We start from the raw sequence: 24107 nt of genomic DNA, 5'->3' as shown, positions 1-24107 counted from the left end.
CATCTTTGGTTCTTTGATCCTTCGTTTCTATATTTACACACACACACACACACACACACACACAACTAGAATCTGAGAATCCATCCCATTCTTGTTTGTAACATTACTGAATAATAGGACCAGATTTTTCAGATGCTAGATACAAGAGGGAGAGGAGACACCATTTTTTTATAAAGTAAAATGAAGTTTTGAGAAAATTGCTTATGATGTATTTATCAGACACGCACCCAAAGCAAACTAGTTTTAACTTTTCTTCCAGGAAAAAGGAATATTTTTTTCCTCCTTTTGATGATAAAATGCAACTCCTGATTATCCATAACCTTAGGAGATTTATCCTAAGACTTTTATTTTAACTTTAGGGCAAAAGATGAGAAGATTGCATTTACTGTAGTGTACTCAAGAATCTGTGATTGCAGCTCAGTTCAGTTTTTAACACACACTTAGAGCATTCTTAAGAACAGAAGTTATCTGCTCGCTCTCCTGAAAGTGTTCTCCCAACCTCTTCCTGCCTTAAAGAGAACAGCTTCCATAGAACTGTGCTTCCCATGGACAGTAGATTACTGTGTCAGGGTTAGTGTTAGTGGCTTCTACCCATTCTCACAAATACACAGTTATTCCCAGCACTTACCAATTCCCTTCTCTCAGGGATATGCGGTCTGGTTTGATCCTGGTACAGGCATTGCCCAGCCAGTTGATATTTAAACATGTGAAGGAGCTACTTCTGTGTGCTTACAGCCACTTGTTCTGCTGGAAAACTTGGAATAAGATATGGTTTTCTCTTTCTTCTAGCGCAACATCTTCATCTCTTTCATATCACCTCCTCATTGTACTAGAATATATCTTAAACATTATCCAAGTAGCTTAGATGCCCTGCAAAGTGAAAAACATCAATAAATTATGTTCACTCATACATTTCACTTGCTAGCTAAACAATATATTTTTTAAAACACAGTGTTCATTGGGGTGAGTGACAAAAAGAATTCTTGTGTAGAAAATCCAGGCTGCCTGGGACACAATTTTCTGAGTTTGCTTTAGCAGCAGTAGGAGTTTTCATCCCAAATCTCTCTCTAGCCCAGATTACTCTCCCGATCACATCTGTTTATCCAGCTGTCTGCTGCACACCTCCACCTGCCACCTCAAATATACCTGCCCCAAACTGAGCTCACAGTCCTCTCCTAAACCCTTCTCTTCCCCAGGGTCCTTTATCCCAAAGAATGCCTCCTACTGCTCTTTGGTCCTTGCCAGAAACCCTGCTGGCTCCTCTTCTTTACCCTCATACTCAATCCATAAGGAAACCAATTGAACAGTTATTCTAAATATATCTTGAATTTATTCACAGCAGCTCTCTAATTCTATCACCTCACACATGGGTTATAGAATCCTGATTTATTTCCTGCCTTGGTTTTGCTACACTCCAATCCATTTCCCACACGGCAGCCAGAGGGATTCCTGAAAGTGCAAATATGTTCACATCATTCCCCTGCTTGATATCATTCCATGGTTCTGTTGCCATTAGAATAAAGCCAAGAGGTAATCCTGCAAGATGTTGTCCTCACCGTGGCCCTCCAGGCCCAGTACTCACTACTCCTCCCACCTTATATTATTGAAGCAAATATTTATTGAGCATCTATTATCATGTGAGTACCATACTCGATGCTGTGGGTAGAGGTCGTAGTGAATAAGACCTACAAAGCCTGAGTCTTAATAGAAGCTTTAATCGAGGAGGTAAGAGAACCTCTATATGTACCAGACATATGGGACAGCCTTGGCTCTGTGGCTGAGAACCATCCTCTGTTATCCATATGCTTTTGTACTTGCTGTTCCCTCATCCTGTAACATGCTATCTTCTCCACCCGCCACTCCAAATACATACCATTTGCCAGGCGTACTCCAACTAGTTCTTCACTTCCCAGGCAAGGTTCAGTGGTAGACTGGCCGCTGTTCATAGGAAACATGCTACTTTGTAGTGTTTCCCAATTTCTGTGTTGATTTCAAGCTACCAGGATGATGTCCCTGAACACAGACTAGTACCCCACTATATGGGTGTATGTAAGTAACCTCAGCATAGAATTGGCGTGAGTCGCCTCAGAGCATAGATAATAGTAAGCAATTAGAAAATAATAAGTTGTGAGTGTATAGGACCTTTGTTTTCAACATAATTTATATAATGTTAAGTGCATACAATTTAACTTTTAATAATCATTGTGTTTAATGACTGGATTGCAAAATTCCTGAAAATTTAACAAGTGGTCTTGTGAGCCGGTAAGAACCAGCTCTGTCCAGCTCACCGTGGCTATTCTAGGAATCTTTCTCTCACGCTCCAGGCTGGGTTAGTTCTCCCTCCTGGGTTCTCCCATCACAGTTACTACATTCTGTCGTAATGGCCTGATTTCTTATCAGTACCTCAGAACACAGGGCCATGTCTAGCTGGCATATCCCCAGCCACCTATGCCCAGCCTTAGTGACACAACCACCATTTGTTGAATGGCGGGTTGAATGAATGACACAAAGCCAGGCTGATGAAACTTACATGTTTATGTAAATTTTGCAAAGTGATTCTTAGAGAATCCCTTTCAACCTTATAAACGAAGAGCATCTGAAATAATCATTTAGCTAGGCCAACGGGGTCAGGGTTGCTTTCTCTCCACACTCAAGAAGCGCTTTGTGCTTTTCCACCATTTGGGAGGAAATATCAAGGTGTCTGTTGTTTAAGGAATGCAAAAGCTTCAAAGGAAAAAAAATCATCTCTCAAGCAAATGGAAAAAAATTTCTTTTATGGAAGAACCGATTTTAAGAAGTATGCAGCAATCTGACATATTCCGGAACCCAGCTGCGTAAGCATCAGAGCAGATTATCAAAACCTTAAAACTGACGTGGTAGCTGGAGTTGGAAAAAATGAAGCCAATGAAAAGCAGCCAAAACTGAAACTGATTATTTAACTTGATTCAGTACAACCCAGAATTCTCCTCACAGAATCCTAGACCCATCTAGTGTCTTAAAGTTTGCCAGAGAACTTGGCCAAGGGACCGTTATAATCAACATTTAAGGAAAGAAAAAACATGAATCAGGGAACAAAGAGAGGAAGACAACGAGAGAGGAAGGGAGAGGGAGAGGGAAGGGAATATGAAAGAAGATGAGAGATTGTTCTGAGACGTAAGAATGAAAACCTGTTTTCTTAAAAGGCAATCCATCAAGGAAATTACCAAACTATTGAAAGTATAAAACTAAAACACCCTGATATTTAAAATGTTTGTGCAATCACAAACATTGTATAATGATTTTATAGCTAAAGAAAGAAGTCCGTATTTAAATGTTTTAAATTTATATTCATGGAAAAAAACTTCAAAGGCTATTAGCAGAATGCTGTTAGGAACCAGAGGAAAAAATGTGTGAAATGAGGTTCTAGGTACTGCTTTAATCTTATATGGTGGTGATGACATAGCTAGCTCTTCTTGCTGCTACCGTTAATGAAATGGGTTTTTTTAAGTATTTTAACTTCACATCTATTTACTAATGATAAGTGGACGTCCCTTCGCTCTCCCATTTCAGTTCCACATTTCACTTCCACTTGGAGAAAAGGCCGCCAGCTCCGTGCTGAACCCGGACAGGTGGGGGCAGGACTGTGCTACCCGCAACCACTGCGGTGCAAGGGAGGCTCTGCCCCAGCCCATGCTGTTGTCCACTTTGCTGTGGGAAGCAGCCAGTGCCTGAGATGTGCTCCCAGTTACCTCTAGAACCCAGGGCGCTTGGCTTGCCCACCTGACTCTTTTGTACACAAAGTCTTCTGCTCTCTCATCACCTTGTCAAGCAAAGTGAGTAGCAATTAGCAAATGATCAAGAAACAGGACTTTCCAGAGGGATGCCAATTAAACCCACAATGAGCCATCACCTCAGGCCTGTCAGAATGACTCTGAGGGAACCCTCCTGCACTGCTGATGAGAAGGCACATGGGTGCAGCCACTGTAGAAAACAGTATGGAGTTACCTCAAAAATTAAAAATGGAACTGCCTTATGACCCAGCAATCCCACTTCTGGGAATATATCCAAAGAACCCCTAGATGCTAATTCAAAAGAATAGATGTACCCCTATGTTCATTGCAGCATTATTTACAATAGCCAAAATTTGGCAGCAGCCCTTGTCCATCAGTAGATGAGTGGATTAAAAAAAGCTGTGGTACATTTACACAATGGAATACTACATGGCCATTAAAAAAATGAAATCTTACTTTTTGAGACATCATGGATAGACCTGGAGATTATTATGCTAAGTGAAATAAGCCAGTCAGAGAAAGACAAATGCCATATGATCTCACTTATATGTGGCATCTAGTGAACAAAACAAATTAACAAACAAAATAGAAACAGAGGCATGGGCACATGAAACAGACTGACCGCTGTCAGAGTGCGGAACTGGATGAAAGAAGGTGATGGGATTAAGTAAAAAACATATATACGTAACACATAGATACAGACAACAGTGTGGTGAAAGCCAGAGGGGAAGGGGAAAGGGAAGTAGGTGGAGGTGGGCAAAAGTGGGGAGAAATGGGAATGGAAAGAGACTTTGCTTGGGGCAATGAGCACATGCTGTCATGTGTAGATGATGTTTTACTGAGTTGTACACTTGAAATCCGTATGGTTTTGTGTACCAGTGTCACCTCAATAAATTAAGTTAAATAAAATAATCTGCATGACAAAAAAAGAAAACAGAATTTTTTTGGTTATAGTTATCAAGTTAAAGTTATTGCTTTAGTTTTGCTTTAGTATGGCACAGAAATGAAGTAAGGGAAGCATCAAATGATTTTTTTTATGCATGATTCATTTTATTTTCTGAAGGCAGAAAGGTTAAACTTTGATTTCGAAGAGGTGATTGATTGAGACAAGTGTATATAACACACAGCATGGTGAGTGTCTGGCCCATCCCAATGCTCAGTTAGTGAATTCTCTTTTCTTTCCAATCTCCTTTCTCTTTACAGAGATCCACCTCCCCATTGCCTTCAATAAATGTTTGCAAAAGGGAGAAATTATAATATTTTTATTTATTCATGAATTTTTATTCCCAATTCATTTTTCAAACACATGTTGTATGGTGAGATCTCTTACAGGTTCTGGGATACAGTGATGAGCAAAATGCGTAAGATCCCATCCTTCATGAAGCTTAAATTATTCATGCATCACTCTGCAAAATCCATATATTTGATTTGTCATCTGTTGTTGTCCTCTTTAATTACAGATCACTTCAGATGACAATGCATCTTTGTACCTTTCAGTGTATTTTTAAGCACCTTGTTATTTTATCACATCAGCCTTGAGAATTGAGGAGAACGTGTGACCCCCAAGGTCGCACAGGTGTCAGGAAAAAGACCAAAGTTAGGACTCCAAGATTTTAAACTGTCATTCATGACCTTTCTATTATGACCTTACAACTGTCTCATGAAAATATGTGTGGAGCCAATGCAGATATGATAGCTTCTGTTTCCCTGGGAACAAACCCAATAGATTTGAATTCCCCAAGTGGTCGCCTAACAAACAGTTCATTCATTAACACTGTAATACAAATTAGAATCTAATAAGTAAATAAAAAATCCTTACTCTCAAAACATCAATTCCAATTAAATCTAGGTAGCATTAACTGCCACCTATGTTAATATAAAACATTAGAGTTGTTTGCAAATTTCAGCACAATTTATGGGGCTAGCAACAACTTTCCCACCATAATAAAAGCTCACTGAGTAGAAACTGAGAAGACAAAATTTTTTAAAATCATAGGAGCTGAGACAGGATTGAGCTGCAGGCTCTGCTTCTCAGGTTGCCAGCAATGGCTTCAGTGGACATATAATCAACCTGCAAAAGATAAAAGAAGACAGGGTTATAGGTATAAAGTTATGGGTGCCTCTTCAAAAGTACACATCATCGCCCTGACTGGTTTGGCTCAGTGGATAGAGCGTCGGCCTGTGGACTGAAGGGTCCCAGGTTCTATTCCAGTCAAGGGAATGTACCTTGGTTGCAGGCACATCCCCAGTAGGGGGTGTGCAGGAGGCAGCTGATCAATGTTTCTCTCTCATCGATGTTTCTAACTCTCTATTCCTCTCCCTTCCTCTCCGTAAAAATTAATAAAAAATATTTTTAAAAAGTACACATCATGTTAGTTTATTTTAAAGGAGATATGTTGCCCTAACCAGTTTGGCTCAGTGGATAGAGTGTCAGCCTGTGGACTGAAAGGTCCCAGGTTCAATTCCAGTCAAGGGCATGTACCTTAGTTGCGGGCACATCCCCAGTAGGGAGTGTGCAGGAGGCAACTGATCAATGTTTCTCTCTCATCAATGTTTCTAACTGTCTATCCCTCTCCCTTCCTCTCTGTAAAAAATAAATAAATAAATAAATAAATAAATAAATAAATAAATAAATAAGATATGTTGAGATGCTGCAACATTCTTAAAGGAAAAGTGCTTGTATTGAGAAACCCAAGACACAGCATTCGAACCTGTGATCAGCACACCTCCCTCTGTTGTCCCTTATAACGGTTTCTTCTTTCAGCACTTTCTATCTTTTATGTCAGCTTCTTTAATCTCAAAATGCCAACAGACTTCTGAGACATCATCTTAGTAATCCTCTTAAAAGAGAGGATTCATGTGCCAGATACCTTCTGGAAATCCACAGGTTTTTCGAGTCAGCTACGTGGGAAGGATAATTCCTTTGTATATCTGTAGTGTCTGTCTGCATTGGGACTTCCAAATACTTTTCCAAATTATCTAATTATCCTTTCAACACCCCTTGGAGGGAGGCAGGCAGGAGGTTATACTGATTCCATTTCTACAAGGAGTAGAGCTAATGATTTGTTCCACAATGAGGTGGCTTAGCCTAGAGCTGTATTCTCTAGAAACTTCAGCCACGAAGAGAAGACCTTGAGTCTCTTAAAATAATATTTCTTCTCTCGACTTAAAGGTAGTGGCTGGTGGAATGGCTCACAAAAACCTCTAAGTAAATGCAATTACATCCCAATCCCTTCTTCTCTTGGCCAGTTGAAACAAGCCTCACAGTGTATGTCTCCATCATGTGAGAACCTCCTGGGCCAAATAATGTTGGGAAGCACTACAAATGGTCTCCCTTTTGACAAGTCAGTGCACATGTTAGCATAAGGAAGCCCAGCTAAAATACCTCATTCAACTTTGACTCATGGATTCTATTGTTTACGTAACTGCTGTTAACTCCTGGAAATAATATTGTGTGGAAAACATTTAAGAAACATCAGCCCACATGAGTGTGCCCCACCCTCTTCGAATCTTCTTTTTTCTTTTTTTAAATATATTTTATTGATTTTTTTACAGAGAGGAAGGGAAAGGGATAGAAAGTTAGAAACATCAATGAGAGAGAAACATTGATCAGCTGCTTCCTGCACACCCTACTGGGGATGTGCCCACAACCAAGGTACATGCCCTTGACTGGAATCGAACCTGGGACCCTTGAGTCCATAGGCCGACGCTCTATCCCCTGAGCCAAACCGGTCAGGGACTCTTCGAATCTTCTTATTCAGAACTCAAACCTTCTAGAAAGAACAAACCATGGAATGATATAATTATTTCATTATTATCAAGCACCTATTTTCCAAGACATTGGCTTTTCTGTTTTCTGCATTGGGTGTTGCATTTTAATTATCAGAGCCTATCTGCGTGATAAATAATATTCTTATTTCTGTTTGACAAAGCAGTCAACTAAGGCTCAAGGAGGTCCTCTGAAGTTGGCATGGCCCAGAGCTGTCCTCCGCCCCATCTGCCACCTATCTACATACTTGCCCTTGGAAAATGGGACCAGTTTCAGGCCTTTCAATACCATCTTTAGGCTCATGATCCAGATCTGCATCTCCAGCCCTGACCACTATGCAGAGAATCTTGATCTACCAACATTCGTTTAACCTAAGGCCCCTTCTCCCACATAACTCCCCTTCAGTTTCTTCCCTTACTCCAAATAGAAAACATTAGGGTACCCAGACCAGCAGGAAAAAGGTTCATTGGTCTTTGAGAATAATGCAGCCCTGGGTCTACGGCCACAGAACTTTGTCTAACTGTACTGCTGCTATAGCAAGCTCAGAAAAGAGTCTGAGACAGTCCGAATGTTCTACACAAGATCCCTTTGGCCACCCACCATGTAAACCCCGTGCTTTAATAATACTTTGTCTAGCCAACAGATTGCATGTATTAAAGATGAAATTATTGTCACTTTCTGAGTCATCTAGGTTGTATGACAGATATGTGTTGCTTAAGAAATATTCTTCACACCTGGTCAGCATTGTAAACCTATGAACCAGGAGGTCATGGTTCAATTCCCTGTCAGGGCACATGCCTGGGTTGTGGGCTAGATCCCCAGTGTGGGGTGTGCAGGAGGCAGCCAATCAAGGATTCTTTCTCATCATCGATGTTTCTCTCTCTCTCTCCCTCTCTCTTCCTCTCTGAAGTCAATAAAAATGTATTTTTTAAAAAAATAAATAAATAAAAAGAAATACTCTCCACATGAGAATCACACATGCTTTTAATCATGCCCAAGTGAACACAGGGCAAGTTGATGCCCTGGTCTCCTTTGCCACTGTTCCCTTTAGGTTTTGTACAATTCTGAAAAACAGTTCTTGATTCTCCAACTTGGCATTTCCACACTCAAATGTCTTTTCTTCTGACAAGTCCCTTTTTCTGAGGGTATAATAGCCTCTGTGTTGAGGGACCTCTTTGACATAATGGTGCCAGATTTTTACGTAGGTCTCCATAATTGTGAGTTAGTGTTTTCTTCAGTTTGGATCATAGATCTGGCAATTTCCTCTCTGAAGCCATCATCAGTATCAAACCTGATACAAATGATGGAAAGCTGCTGGGCGATATTAAGCAACCTATATTCTGTTGTTATAATTAATACCTCCCACCCCCATCCCAGACAAGTGGTAAGATTTTCTGTTGTGATGAAATGTCTCCTAGATCACGCATATTCTTTCAGAGCATGTCTTGTTCCTTTTATCTAACTTAAACCAGTGAGCCAGATTTTTCCCAAAGGGCGAATTAAGAAGGTCTGTTAACTCTTTTGGTACCTGGCTTCAAGAAATCTTGGCGAGGCCATCAGTATGGTTTTGCCTCAGGGCGTTATACTTTCTAAAAAGCCAGCTGTCGTATTCGAAGCTATCCATGATAGCACACTCCACAGAACTCTGAAGCTTTGGAAACATTAATGCCCTCCCTCAGTAGTGACCTTGCCGCTGGGAAGTGATTGAGGCACGAGGGAGAAAGGGGCCCGCTATCTTTATCGCACTGGTTTACACCATCAACCTCAGAAATTGTGTGAGAGAGGAATAATCAATAGTGTGTTAAGACCAATCTCCAGGAATGCCAAGACAAAGCGTTCGGCTCTACAGAATGCAGAGCTAAAGGAGAACTTTTGAATACAGCACAAGAGAAATGACCTGTAGTGGTAAAACCAAATGAATTGTGTCTCAAGGTGGAATTTGTCACTGGGAATAGCACTCAAGAGCTCTCTGTGTACTTCAGTGAAATCCCATAATATGCCTGATGAAAAAATGCTTACTTTAAAGTTAAACAACACAGAATCAAATTACAAAACCAGAAGGAATATGTTCTAAACTTACACATGTAACTTAAGAATTAGCTGATGTCAGTAGTCCCAAAAAGTTTACTGGGGAAAAAATACACATATCTAGGAATAGAATCATCTCCTATGTAGAAATGGGAGAAACATAAAATTAGACTTCATCAAAATTTCCTGAAAATGTTACTGTATTTCCTGGAATTCTGGTAAAGGCATTATCTCTCAAGCAGCAGAGAGTGGGAAGTTTCTAAAAACAGTAAAGTAGGTATCCCCACACCACCCTGAGTAAAATCACTGTAGAGAAGATCTGCCAGTACCGTCCCTTCGGTCATTAAAATTATATGTTTGATTTCCCACAGCAACCCCAATTGTGACATGAACAGCTGTCAGCAACAAAATGAGAGGAAACTATCATTATATGGATTTCACCAACTTTGCTAGTCCTATTTCCACACCATTGCTCAAGAAGGTGTTTCCAAAGAATTCATCTGGTAGAGGTTCTCATTATTCTGAAATTATTTTATCTTATAGGCTATACATGAAATACAATAATAAGTTGTCACGATAATAAGAATTCCAAATGGATGTTTATCAAATGCCAAATTCAAGTATATAAAAATGTCTGGGACACAATTCCTTTAATCCCGCAAGCATTGTATGAAGTAACTATTACATTTCCTAATTTTAACACAGTAGTTCCCTCTTATCCATGGGGGATATGTTGCAACACCCCCAATGAAGGTCTGAAAACTCAGATAAGTACCAAACCCAATGTATACTATGTTTTTTTCCTGTGCATACATACCTTTTCACTTAAAGGAAGCACTTTATTGCTTCTCTTTAGCACATCTGAATTGCCATATCCAAATCACTGCTTTTGCACTCTGGGGCCATTATTCAGTAGAATAAGAGTTACTTGAACACAGCACTGTGGTAAAGCAACAGTCGATCTGATAACCAAGTCGAAGGCAGAGCACCTTCGACTCAGCTGAGAACATGCATGTAGGGCAACTCTAAATGTTGTCTAAATGTTGTCACTCTGCTTATGTCTGCAAAAGTGCATGGGTATGGATTTGAGGCTTACAAATTAATTTTAGTGAGTAGGCCAATTCACAAGTATGGAATTTGTAAATAATGAGGGTTGACTTATTATGTTGAAGAATCTGAGCATCAGTCACTTTGTATCTGTCTGGGTAGTTTTGTGTCATATAAGTGGTTGGATTTGTTTAAATTTCAAAATCAGAGTTTATTGAAAGTAAAAGTGCCATGAAAAACGTGAAAGCCATTGCATTGCATGCTTCCACATCATGATCTTAGGAAGAAATGAATTGTGCAACCGAGTTAACTTTTCCATGTTTTTTCCAGGTCTTTCAGGGATGTGGCCAACCCAAGCCTGCTCCAGCCCTCAGGTCTGCCCGCTCAGCTCCTGAAAATTTTAATACACGGTTCAGGCCTTACAATCCTGAGGAAAGACCGACAACCGCAGCAGGCACAAGCTTGGACCGGCTGGTGAGTTCTTGCAGATAGATGGCCTTGTGGCCGCTGTCTGTTATGGGTTATTCTTCACAAGACGTGATGGGGAAAAGTTGGTTGTGAAGGTCATCTCATTCTGATATCTGCTCCTAGTCTTAATTAGAATATTGAAAAGTAATGAGATCTTCCTTTTAGGTCAAGAATTAGATTATTTAAGAAGTCTTATCACCATTAATCCACTCCTGCAAAGGCCAGATTTTCAACTTCATATTTCTTCTGAAATATTAATTTGAAGACTAAGTTACTCTGTCTCCCAGCAATATAATTATACAATAGCACATTTTTCATTCATTTGCTTCAGTTATTTATTCAATTATGGTAGTGGGACTTTATTATGAATTCTCCTTATATGGAAAGTTTTCTGTATGGAAGACCTTGCCAAGAGACCCAAATCAAGGTGAAAGAAATACCATTTGTGTGTATGTGTGTGTGTGTATCTTTTAAAAGTTGGAATTCTTAGAAACAGTCACTCTTTGATCCATTGAAATGTGTGTCAAATGGTCTCTAGCAACAAAGCAATTTACTTTGAGAATACTGTACAACCATAAACGTAGTAAACACAACTTTAATGTTTTAAACATCAAATCTTATGACAAGAAATGAAAATCTCATAATTTAAGAGAAATACTGCCTGATTATTTTCAGTGAAACTTATAGTATTTATAGTACTATAAACAATTTATATACCTGTAATCGTAAGTGCTGTTAATGTTGCTTTGCCAATTATCTTGATGTAAAATTAGCAGATGAGAGCCTTAAGATCATAAAAACACTTGAACCACATATGATTATGGCATATAAACTCAGATCTCAATTACCAATTACAAAAAGTATTTTTATTAGTCACTGTAATAAATTAATTTATCATTTTAGTTAATATTCTTCTGTAGTGTAGAACTCATGAACTCATAAGATTAAATTGGTTGAGTTTGGCCTCAAAATAAGTACATATCAGCAATTCTCTCTATAAAAATCAAATGTACTTACAATATAAAGGCCTATCCACGAAGCGCCAATGAGAAGGGGTAAATAGAATTGTTAACTACTAAATTATGTTATAAATTTATTACAGTTTATTAGCAATAAGCCTCCCTCTTTCGTGTAGGTTTTGAAAAAGGAATCATCTGGGTAATTGCTTCAAACTTCTACTTTACCTTGATTATGTTAATTCTCTATTCACAATTTCAGGAAAAGTTTAAAATTAGTCTTCTTTTTTTTTTCTTTTAAACAACCAATTAGATTTCTCTAAACAACTAGCCAATAGTTTTCAAGAAATGATGGTTTCATAAGATTCCATGGTTTGGGGTTTTACTTTACAAATTCCTGTGTATGTCTAGATCCTTTTAACGAGAAGCAAAAATGGTGAGTATGGGTTCTCTCTCTCTTTCTCTCTCCCATTTTATTTCCATTTTAGTTGGCTCCAGCTTAGTTATTAGACCAATTCAGGCTTTTCAGATTTTTCATAAACACTTGTACAAGAACTGGGACACAATGAAGATAGATAAGTTGTGCCTGTAGATGACAATACTGTGTAAAGCATTTCAAAATCTGTTAAGAGAGTAAATCTCAAGTTAAGTGTTCTTACCACAATAAAATAACATTTAAAAACAATTTGGGTACATTATACACTTAGTTAAAATTACAGTGAATTTGAACAATGTAATGATATCTATGAGTACTAATTATTTTTCCCCTTTGAAATAGAAGCAAGGGAAGTAGAGCTTCTAGGAAAGTAGAGCAAGAAAATTAATTTTTCTAAAAAACAACAATATTTATGCAATTTAGCACAACCTAAATAAAGCATCAACATTTTGAAAATTTCACGTGATGTTTAAAATCTGGTAGATAGGAAAATTGAAATTTGAAGCTTTTATACAGGAACTTTATTGAGGATCTTCAAAATGCCCCGAATATAAAAATCTTGAAGAGTACTTGCAAGTAGCAACCTGATTTAAGCTCTTCTATTTTATGTGCCTCCAAAAATATTTTTAAGCAATGTTTTTCTAAGGAGAATTAGTAATGGTTAATCACAAACAAGGATCAGACTCAGTGCATAAGGACTAGTTCAATGCATATGAATTTAAATCAATAAGCTAATTTCATCCTAAAATGTTCTGTGACTGCAAGTAGTACTTCCTTATAGGCGTGGCTTCAGGACCTATAAAGGAAGAATGCAGGTTTTATTAATTTTCTATTGAATTAAATTCTGATTCCTTCCTAAATTGTAAGAATTAGCAATTTGTCATTCACAGTCAGCCATAAGCCTACTGGAGTTACCTTCCCAGCCCCTTCGAGCAAGGGACTTTTTCCAATCAAAAGGAGCTATGCAAGGTTATTCTTGAGAAACACAAGTGAGAATGAAGCTCACATCAGATTTTCCCTTTGCAGCCTTTGGCTCCCCCAAGGCTCTTCCCTTTTCGGGTAAAACAGAACTCTGAATAGTGAAAGGGTGAAGAAGTAACCAGCCTGCGCTGTGCAACAGTCAGACAAAATCCTCCTGTAGACACACGCATTGGTGAACTCCCCCGGCAGGCCTATCCAGCACAGCCTTGTTTATAAACAAGTCTCATGTTACCTACTCCTGTCGTAATTTTCCCCTGGAAGGATGTTTCCTGAATATTTATAAGAAGCATGTGTCCCAGAAAAGGAGAATAACTGGAAAAGACTTCCTTTAGTCTCTCTGAGTGTTTCAGCAGAGACACTGCTTCTGAGGGCAGCATCGAAAGAATACTCCACCCCGCCCCTTTCACCCAAGGAAAATAACTAGAGAGCTCTCAGAGAATTGCTCTTACTCCCATTTAAAATTGGTACCTGGGCTATTAACTTTGGGTTCTGTTGATAGCTGTTTTTATGTCAGTTATTGTAAAACTATTTTTTATGTGAACTGACAATTATGGGGTTTTAGAAATAAAGCTACTAACCCCAAGCAGGATAAACTGCTGCTAAAATTTATGTGAAATAATTGAAAACAAAACAAACTCTCTCTTAAAAATACATTAATTCCATCATTTAACCTCTATTACATTTATAAGGAACCTTGTAATTCTTTTATGTCTCTAAGAAACATTGCCATTTGTTTCTGTTTAGTGGAGGTAAATGTTCCATTTCTCTAAAATTATATGTGCATAAGAAGTAGTTTAGGTAGTCAGTAGCTTTCAGACATACAATCCAAAAGTTATTTTTATTATTCAATAATGAATGAATATATTTGTATAAATTCAGCTGCTAATGAAAAGCTGACTCATCAGAGAATATCACAGTCCTTCCTGCCAGCAGCCCTGATTTGTTGGAGATATTAATGTCATCAACTAATTTGTTTAACAGTCCGCTCCCACCATCAAGTGTCTCCTGTCACCAACACTCATCCTGACAGTACTTCTACTGCAGCGGGTTGTGATGAGGTTAGTTAAATAGACCAGAGGTGATTATCTGCATGAAGGAAGAGATTGGATCTCTTCCTTTTGTCTTAACTCTATCCTCCATGAATTCTCTAAAACAATTTGATTGTAAAACTATGACTTTTAAAGCATTTCAGTGGAGGCAGAGAGTATAAAAATAAATCAACACAAGCTATCTCAATTTTTAGAATCCGAGCATACAGAAGTATTTCAGATTACTCTTGTAAAAGGCAATTAGTTGTACAGCTCAGAAAGTGAGAGCACAACATGCTACATGGTTCCTGGACACACTTGTGCAGGGAGTGTCTGTTACTCCAGCTGATTCATTATAGCAAAAATGTACTTTGAATTGTATATCTTGGAGGAATATAGTTTATAAAAGTGGACTAAAAAAAAACACACACACACACAAAAACAACAACACAGACTTGGAAGTTAGTTCAAGTTGGTGATGATTTAGACAAATGAATCTCCAGTAAGTATTCCATGTCGTCCTGTGTGTGCAGATTTCTAAAATATTCTACTGCTCGATCTGAGGGAGTTTGGGGTGGGGGTTGGTGGGTAGAATGCCACCTACAAAGCTAAGCATTGTACCTGTGCTGTGCTATTATGTATAGAATAATCTCTCTTTCTTTTTTCTTTAAATTTGTTTTCCTCTTGCTTCCCAGAGGATTGTGTGGAGGACAATGCAACATAGTGTAAGCTTGGTCTTCTTCTTCCTCTCATTCCCATTTGTCTTTGTACACTCATTCTGGAGAGTTCCTGAGAAATTCCACCTCCACCTCCCTTTTCCAAATTGTCTAGCAAGCCAATTGAACACTGCGCATGACCAATGGGTTTAGTAGCCTCCTCTCTTGGTATTTACGGTAAACGACCATTTGGAATTCTTTCCCAAGGGCAAGGTTTTCAGTCTACACTTTGTGTAAGACTGGTTCATTTGATGGGTGATTAAATTCTATCCGAATGTTCAGACTATGTGTAGTCTGCCTGAAAAACTAGCTCTTCCCACTACATGGATATTGGTTTTTTTCTTTTTGTGCTGAGTGAATAATTACTAATAATAAAAGCAAATCAACCTCAGCTCTCATGCATAAGGAGCTAATTTTTTCATTAACTAGGACATAGAGAGTTTACGGGTTTAGAATAGTTTTTGGTCTGGGTTGTTTACTCTATTTTTTCTTTATTTGAATTTACTGATATCTTTTACAGGATTTAGGGAGGAAGCATTGGATATCTTTTACTGCAAAGCATTTGTATTGGGGCTGAGGACAAGAATGCCGGAGTTCTCTTACCTAACTTTACATATCTCTAATAATAAAAGGGTAATATGCTAATTAGACCAGACATCATTCCGAACAAATCCAGGGCTAGAGCGAAACCCCGGTCCTGGGTGCCCTCAGGTGGCTGGAGGGAAGCTGGCGCCAGCAGACGGGGGAAGGAAGGTCTACTCTTGCATGAATTTCATGCATTGGGCCTCTAGTTAACCATAATAATCAGATAGATATGTTACCTAATCTGATTTTTCACACCATTCCATGTGGGTACTACCCTACAAGAAAGATGTGAACCCTACATAGCATAATGAACTCAAGAGGAAAGTGATTCTCACCTGATGGACACACATTTGTTCATGTGATCCACCTATGATGTCCTGGTGCTGGATGTCAGCCTGGCCTAAAATTCAGGCCATGGTAACACTATGTCTAAAATTCCTCCTTTAAAATTCACTTAAAGGGAAATTGTTTCCTGAGTGGTATCACCATTCATCACTTTAGGTCTCTGAGCCCAGGGCATTTGGATGAGGTGAGAAAGTTAAGAGGTAAATCTGGAACAGGAATACTCTATAAGGAAAGACCTTGAGGAAAGAAAAGGAAAACGGATAACTTAAGGTTACCTGGTGCTAAAACGGAAATGGGAGGAGACAACATTATGAGTGGGACAAGTCAGGGTCCTATTAGTTTGGTCCAATTGATATACCTAGAGAAGCTCCAGTTCAGATAGCCTGTGCCTGCCCTTCCCAACACATTTTCTGGATAACTTCAGATTTTACAGCAGTTGAGCCAGTTCGATCTCTTTATCTGATGGTTATGATGATCCTTGTAGCTTTCCCCAAGAAGACTGACTTCCTTGAACATATGAGAATAAATGTAAAGCATAATATTATCCCCCACCACACCCTACCTGCTGGACTTCCCTGCTTTCCTCATATATATTCTTTAGCCTTTCCCTCCTAAAAAAAATAAAAAATCAGGTGTCTATTATTGGGTATGATTCTTCCAAAAATACAGTACAACTTCTGAGATTTGTTGGTATGCCATTGGTGAAAATATGCTGTGAATAGTATTACAAATAGATTTAAGTACTTGCAAAATAGCAAGATATGCACTTTATTTTATTGTTTTGGAACCAAATGGACAAAGCAACTCACATTCTGGCATCATTTCCTGCCTGATGATTAATACAAGTTTCAGAGTAAAGTGCTGGTCATAAAAATGTTCCTCCATGCCTCTTCGGGGCCATTTTGGTGTGATTTAGGAAGTCTTGGTTGTAAGGATTCAGGAAACTGTTGCTCCTTTTAAATTGCCATGGCATTTCATTGTCACCTCAAAGGATTCTGCATCGGGCTAAAGCCACTAGTTTGCATTTCAAAAGGATGTCAGGCTGTGTTTAAGAAACTGCTTTATTATCGAGAGCCTCAGCCACTATCTTTAGGTGAAACTGATATTTTCCACCTTCCACTTTGACACACACATACACACAAACATACACACACACTCATCAGTCTTTGCTTGGCCCCGAAGAGAAAAAAAACTAAAACCTCTAACAACAGTGCACCAGATTCTCCACTTTAATTAGTTTTCTCAAGATAAATGGGTCAAGGCCAGATTGGCTTTCAGCCTCTGCTGCAGCTGAATAAATTATGCTCCATTCACCCCAGCAAACAAATGGCTACTGCTCAATCCACTTCAGACTGTGAACTGCCCAGTCTTGCCTGAACTCGCTTTATCTATTTGCTGCAAAACCCCACTGAGACACCCCAGTCTCATTTTCAATGAACCCTTGGTCATAACAGCAGCAAAATACAGTGAGCTTTCAAAGCAGGAAGAAAATACAAAACATTAAAATCAAACCACCCAACTTATTTAGTCTCGGTTCCTGGTTTCTGCCCTTCTCTAGGCAACATTAGCAGCATGTGGGAGGCTAGAGAGTTGCCTGACACAAGCCCCTTTCCATTTAGGATCCTTATGGTCAATGAGGCCCAAGTGAGGACTAGCATAAGACACTCATAAAATGATGGCTTATCTCCAGGACGTTCTGCTTACTCCATGGGCTTGAAGGATGCAGAGATCTAATTCAGTGGCATGCACTGTTGGAGCCTGAGTGGAATGCTTGCTCCTTATGTGGAATGAATTTTCAGCCCACACCCAAAGGACAGTGGACTAATTTTACATCCTTGGGAAGCTGTTATTTCATGCATGTGGAAGATTAGGAGGCGCATAGACTCTCTTTCAGCTCAGGCAAGGCCGTGTTTAATTGCATTGGGTTATATACCACGGGGAGAAAGAAGAGGAAGAGCTGTGCTGGCTGCAGAATTCCCCGGGAGATGTGAAAGCTCATTCCACACCACTGCCTTAAGACACATTCAGAGAATCATCTGGATTCCAACAGTAAAGTAAAGTCATGCCAGGCATTTTAAATGGGAAAAATGTTTGCACACCTTATATTAGGTATAGGGAATCTGAAATCATTTTGGGGGTAATTTTACCAGCAAAACCATTTGCAACTCTGTGTTAAACTCTCCTTTGTCCTCCGAAACATTTAAGCAAGAGCTTTGCTGACCTCTGGCTATCATAAAAATGGAATGTTATACTTTAAGACCCTAAATAGGGCTATATAGATTTTATATCTATTTTATGGTATGTTGATATGTTTATTTTCCCCTTCAGACTTGAAAATTTCTTTCAGAATTCCTAGACTTCCACTAAATCCAAATTGGTGCATTCTATAGGTATGTCAATCAATCAACAAATGTATTTTTGTTCTTTTCTATTACATAGCACTTAGTAAAACTAACTACCATGTGCAGTCTACATCATAGCATGTTGTCAGTGCTAGCATCATCAAAAAGGCAAGAATTGCCTTCACTGGTTTGGCTCAGTGGATAGAGCATCAGCCTATGGACTAAAGGGTCCCAGGTTTAATTCCAGTCAAGGGCGCATACCTCGGTTGCAGGCCTCTCCCTAGCCTGGGCCCTTGTCGGGGCTCATGCAGGAGGCAACCAATTGATGTGTTTCACATCGATTTTTCTCTCTGCCTTTTACTCTCTCTTCCACTCTCTAAAAATCAATGGAAAAATATCTTCAGATGACGCTTAAGTATAGAGCCTCGTAAAACATTAGCGTACAGGAAAGAGGAGTTTGGTTTTGTAATCTAAGATAGACTACACCAATAAAGAATATGCAGAAGGTATATTAACCAATGAGTCATCATTGACCCAATAGGCTACTGAAAGCATTAAACATCTGTAGCATCTTTGACATAGGCCATACCAAAAGCTCATTCTCCCATCTTATGCCAGAACTTTTGCCCATATCTTAAACAAATGAAACAGAAACTTTGTTGTCAGTTCTTAACTGGTCAGATGAAACGGTTCATCTGCACTCCCATTCATGGTATTTGTCCTCCATTCAGCTATGTAATAGGTGTTTGGGTAAGTTGATTATGAAAGCCCAAATAGACAAGCCTCACTACACTGCTCAAACCATACCTTTTAAAATATGTGTTCATGAGAGGTATCACTTGACACAGATCTTTTATTAAATTATTGAGCAGCTTAAAGAACATTTTTCCTTGTCATGGAAAATCTGCAGTAATTTTTTCTCATAGCTGTCTGAGACATGTACACCACAACTCCCAAATGCGGTGTTCATGCTTATGAGAGATAGAGCTGAAGAAATGGGATATTTCATAAATACGGGTTTTGATGTATTTGCTGTATAATCAATCAGCTTTTAGCTGGCTCTGGGGCCTGTGGAATACATTTTAAAGCACTGGGAATTTGGCTATTCCCATAACATACTTGGACACTCTTTAATGCTAGCAGTAAACCTCAGGCATAAACATTGTAGAGAAAACCAGATGAGAAGAAACCTGTTGGAGCGAAAATGGACTTCCTTCATAAATGTGAAGGGTAGAAAGATATCTGCAGCACACAATAATGGTATTACTTAAGCTCCTTTTTGGTCATTATCGTCAAAGACTCTGACTTCATGAGGATTTCCTTACTAAAAGACTGGCCAAGCTGCTTTTTGAAATAAGTCAGGTTGACTGTAAATGAATGAAACAGAAGCTGCAACAATACCCCTATATTGCTGGCTAACTGAGTTTTTTGAACGTGGATTTGTGTGATCTCTTTGGAAGCTTTTCCAGTACTGTACTGATCTGGACAGGCCAAGCTAGGCAATGTAGTACCTGCAAACCACAACAACAAAAGAAAGCCCAAAAGCTCACAGCAACACAAATTTATTTTTTGTTCATGCCACGTGCCCATTTTGGGTTGGCTGTGGGTCAGCTGCACATGATCATCACCCTCATTCCAATACCCAGGTGCCAGAGCAGCCATGAACTGGAGCTTCGTCTGTTAGAGTGGCAGGGACCTAGAAAATGTGGCAAAGGTGGCTATTGATGTCTTCACCTGTATGGGGCACAGCACACTGTTCGCATCTCACTTGCCAAAGCAGCGTCACAGGACAGAGCCTACTGTCACAAAGGCCGTGATGTGTGTCCCTCTGTGTCTCACACAGAGAATGAAAATGGACATATTAGTGAGTAGTAATATTGTCAAACACAAATGACCCAGGCAAGACTTTTAAATTAATAAAAATCTATTTCATTTCCCTCTCCAACTTATTTGAGTAAGAAGGAAAAAACCATCCATTATTCATTCCACAAATATTTATTGTGCACTAAAAAGAACCGGATGGAGGTGATTGGGACATAAAGAGCTCACAACACTTTAGGGATGACGGACAAAACTAGCTGTAACTTAAACCGGACCACGTTCTGGTAAAGATTATAGTTACATTTTTTAAGAATTCTAGGAGAAATATAAGTCCTTGTTGCAAAGGGACTGTCTACATTGCCCTAGAAAACCAGCATCTCTTCCCAAGTCAGGTTGATTTTTAGCATCGATTTCACCTACTTGAACTTTTCATTCTATCATAACTCAACCATAGCAAAGGGATCCCACCCCAAATCTTAAGACAGTATCTCAAAGGAGGATATAGACGTCATTGCCAATGTGAAGGAGGGGGGAAAATGGCAATAGAAAAACAGAATGAGAAGAGACTTTTTTATTCCCGGCATTTAAATATCTTTCAGGTCCAGACAATAAATATTTTAAATGAGGCTTCGATATTGCATATCGTTGAGTGCTGTTCTTGTCTGACTAGATGTCATGCTTGTTTAGGCAAAGCAGTTTTTCTGCTCTTCTCCTTTCTGGATCAGCCTAGTGTAAGCAAATCAAATTGTTCTCCCTCTCTTTCCCTCATCACTTAAGATGACCAAGAATTCGAATTCTGGAACTTGCCCTGGTCTCCTTATACAATATCTGTTTATTTCTGAACATCATTCATGAAGGGGAACGCCTTTCACGGGTTAATCAAGAAAACCACACAGCTGACAGCAGCAGCGAGCTTATTGATTGCGACGGAAGTCTCAGCAACGTGTGTGCCATTGGCTTCGGCCTGGACTTCGCAAAATCGTAGCTCTCTGATCCAGCTGGAAGAAAAATTACAATATAAATTCATAAATTATTCATGTGTGGTGAGGCAGTAAAACAATGACTTTGTAAGTTTTATTCTAAGGGATTCTGACCTCGGAAAATTCCCCAGAGCAGCCTGCATTCCTTTCAGTACAGAGCACTCGGCTCTGCACTTGAAAAGCTGAGTGTTCCTTCGCTTGCTCTTCACGGCACCTTGAGTGCTGGAGGAAGGTAAACGCATGGCAGCTCGGCCAGGTCTGGGGAGGAAACCCACAGGCACCAACCGGCCTGAACCGATCTCCACACGCAAAATCCAAAAACCAAGAGTCTGTGTTTCATGTGAGACCCGTCCTTGTGAGAATGTTTCCTGTTACTCAGGAAAATCAAATCTTCTTCAAAAAGGAGTCTTCAAGGAACCAGGAATATTTTGTTCTGTCTTTAATGGTGAGGGCACAAGTGAAAACGTTTGTTCTCTCTTTTGTCAAGCTTTCTTGAAATAAATAAATAAAATAAAAAGGTCTTTACAGTATTTTCATTTTAAATCTTTTTCTTTTCCATGACTTTGGAGGGTGAGAAGTAAAAACAATCTCTAGGAATATGTTTTGAAGAAGCTGACTTTGGATAACTTTGATTATTGTATGGCAAGGAAGTAGCTTATGTGTGCATGCCTGTGTGTGTGTGTGTGTGTGTGTGTTTATTTTTTAATTAAGATACACTGGTTGTGACCAGTAATAAGTGAAAAACCCAGAGACTGTTACGGTTATTTATCAAATTGTAGCTGAAGCAGGATACTTTCATATTGTCTGTGATGCATTCACTACTTTTTAAAATTAAAAGATGCCCAGTTGTTAACAAAATGGGGCCGCCCATTCCCAGTTCTTTCTCATCCTTCACATCACATCCTGCCTCGACTTTATCCTCCCACAGGGACGTGCCACTGCTGTCTGCTTCCTGGTAGAGAGGATAAGGTGACCCCCTGTTCAGAACAGTCTTCTAATCATATATATTTTCACTGATTTGAGGGGGAGGTGGAGTAATGGCATATTCAATCAATTACTAAGAGATATTTCACTATGCAGGAAGATCCACCTGTTTCTTTTTATAGATCTACTAGGGGCCCAGTGCGTGAATTCGTGCACCTTGAAAGGAACTATGGGCCGCGAGGCTGTGGTGGGCACAGGGGTGGGTCTCAGCCCATCCTCCGCACCCCCACCCAGCCCCTCCCACCTTGGCCCCTGGTCTCCTATCTGCCAGCAGCCCCACTCCCGCCACCTCCACTCCCACCCACTGACAGTGCCGGCCCCACTCACACCCGCTGAGCCATTGGGGCCAGTGCCAGCAGTGGGTGTGAGCAGCAACTGCTGTCCTGATCACCCCTTAGGAGCAGGGGGAGGTGGAGAAGCCCTCAGGGATGATCGGGCCGGCAGCCTCTGTTTGCACCTGCTAATGGTGCTGAGCGATCAGGACCAGTGCCAGGCACCAGCAGTGGGTGTGAGCAGTGGCTTTGGCACAGACTGGGCTGCAAGTGGGGCCAGGCCGGCAGTGCGTGTGAGCACCCAGCAGGACCGTGGAGTGTGGAAGAAAAGAATTTTCAGTAAGCACCCGATGACAGCAACTGGTGCCCCACCTTGATCTGGCGCCCCCACTCACCTGCTCCACCATCCCGCTGTAGCCAATGTCTACCATGTTCTGCATACGCCCCCCCCCCCCGGTGGTCAGCACACGTCATAGCTACCGGTTGTTCGGTTGTTTCACCTTTTGGTCTATTTGCATATTGGGGTTTTATATAGTGAGATTTTTCTTGTATATTTTTATGTCTATATTTATAGTTACAATGTTACCTTCCTTGAAAATTGACCCTTCATCTTTATGTAGTGACCCTTTTCTCTAGTAGTAATTATGTGCCTTAAAATATAGTTCTTTCTGATATTAACATGGTTACATCAGATTATTTTGGTTAATATTTTTTAATATCTTTTTTTTATATCTTCACTTCAACCTTTCTGAACCCTTATGTTTTAAATGTGCCTCTTGTAAACATCACATAGCTAGGTGTTTATTTAAATCTGGACTAATGATCATTTTATTTTTAACTAGAGCATTTAGTTTATTTAAATGTACTAGAAATATTGATATAGTTGTATTTATTTCTTCCATCTCATTTTTTTATTTCTATTTGTCTCATCTTTTCAGTCTTATTTTTTTTCTCATTCTACATTTTATCTTTTAATGTTTGGACTTTAAATACTTTATTTTTATTAATTTAATGATTAATCTTGAAATTTTAGCATGTGTCCTAACTTAACAAAGCCTATGTTTAATTAGTCAATCAATATCTTTAGCCTTAAAAACACTAAGACCTTAGAACACCTTAAATTTGATGATTCGCCCTCTAAATTATATGCTATTGTTATTGGAAAATGTAGTTCTATCTTGTAATTTCTTAATCTTACTAAATTTTAGATTATTAGTATTTTTATTATTTCATATTGAAACTTTTAATACAGAACTAACCACATTTTACACGTTCTTTGGTTACTATTTGTCTCTTCTGCATCAAACCGTCCATCAGCACCCACTTCTCTTGGTCTGGAACACTTACCACAGGATTTACTTTACTGGGGGTTTTATTTGAAAATGTCTTTGTTTGCTGGTCTCATTCTTGGAATACACTTGTGCTCTGTGCGTAATTATAAGTAGGCAGTTATTTCCTCTGAGGACATTGTTGCTTATATTTCACTGTCTCCTGGTTTCAATGCCGCTGTTGAGAAGTTTACTCTCAGTCCTCCCTTTGTAAGAAATCTGTATTTTCTTTCAAGCTGCTTTTAAGATCT

The 24107-nt window shown here is 39.4% G+C and overlaps 1 protein-coding gene across 2 annotated transcripts in view; it reads left to right on the top strand.

The window, feature by feature from the left end:
* The window catches only part of GPC6 (glypican 6), a 1123895-nt gene that overhangs the window by 1006981 nt on the left and 92807 nt on the right, over window positions 1–24107 (top strand). Inside the window, exons 6-7 of one of the 2 annotated variants that reach the window (XM_081082355.1) lie at window positions 10945–11088; window positions 15179–15208. In XM_081082355.1, the coding sequence (XP_080938481.1) occupies window positions 10945–11088; window positions 15179–15208 (174 nt within the window). The remainder of the gene's footprint in view (window positions 1–10944; window positions 11089–15178; window positions 15209–24107) is intronic. The other variant, XM_081082356.1, reaches the window with a different exon arrangement.

This window comes from Myotis nattereri, assembly GCF_964212035.1.
Source record: "Myotis nattereri genome assembly, chromosome: 2".
Classification (NCBI taxonomy): Eukaryota; Metazoa; Chordata; class Mammalia; order Chiroptera; family Vespertilionidae; genus Myotis; species Myotis nattereri.
The sequence above is the reverse complement of the archived record's forward strand: the minus strand, read 5'-3'. Positions and strand labels throughout refer to the sequence as shown.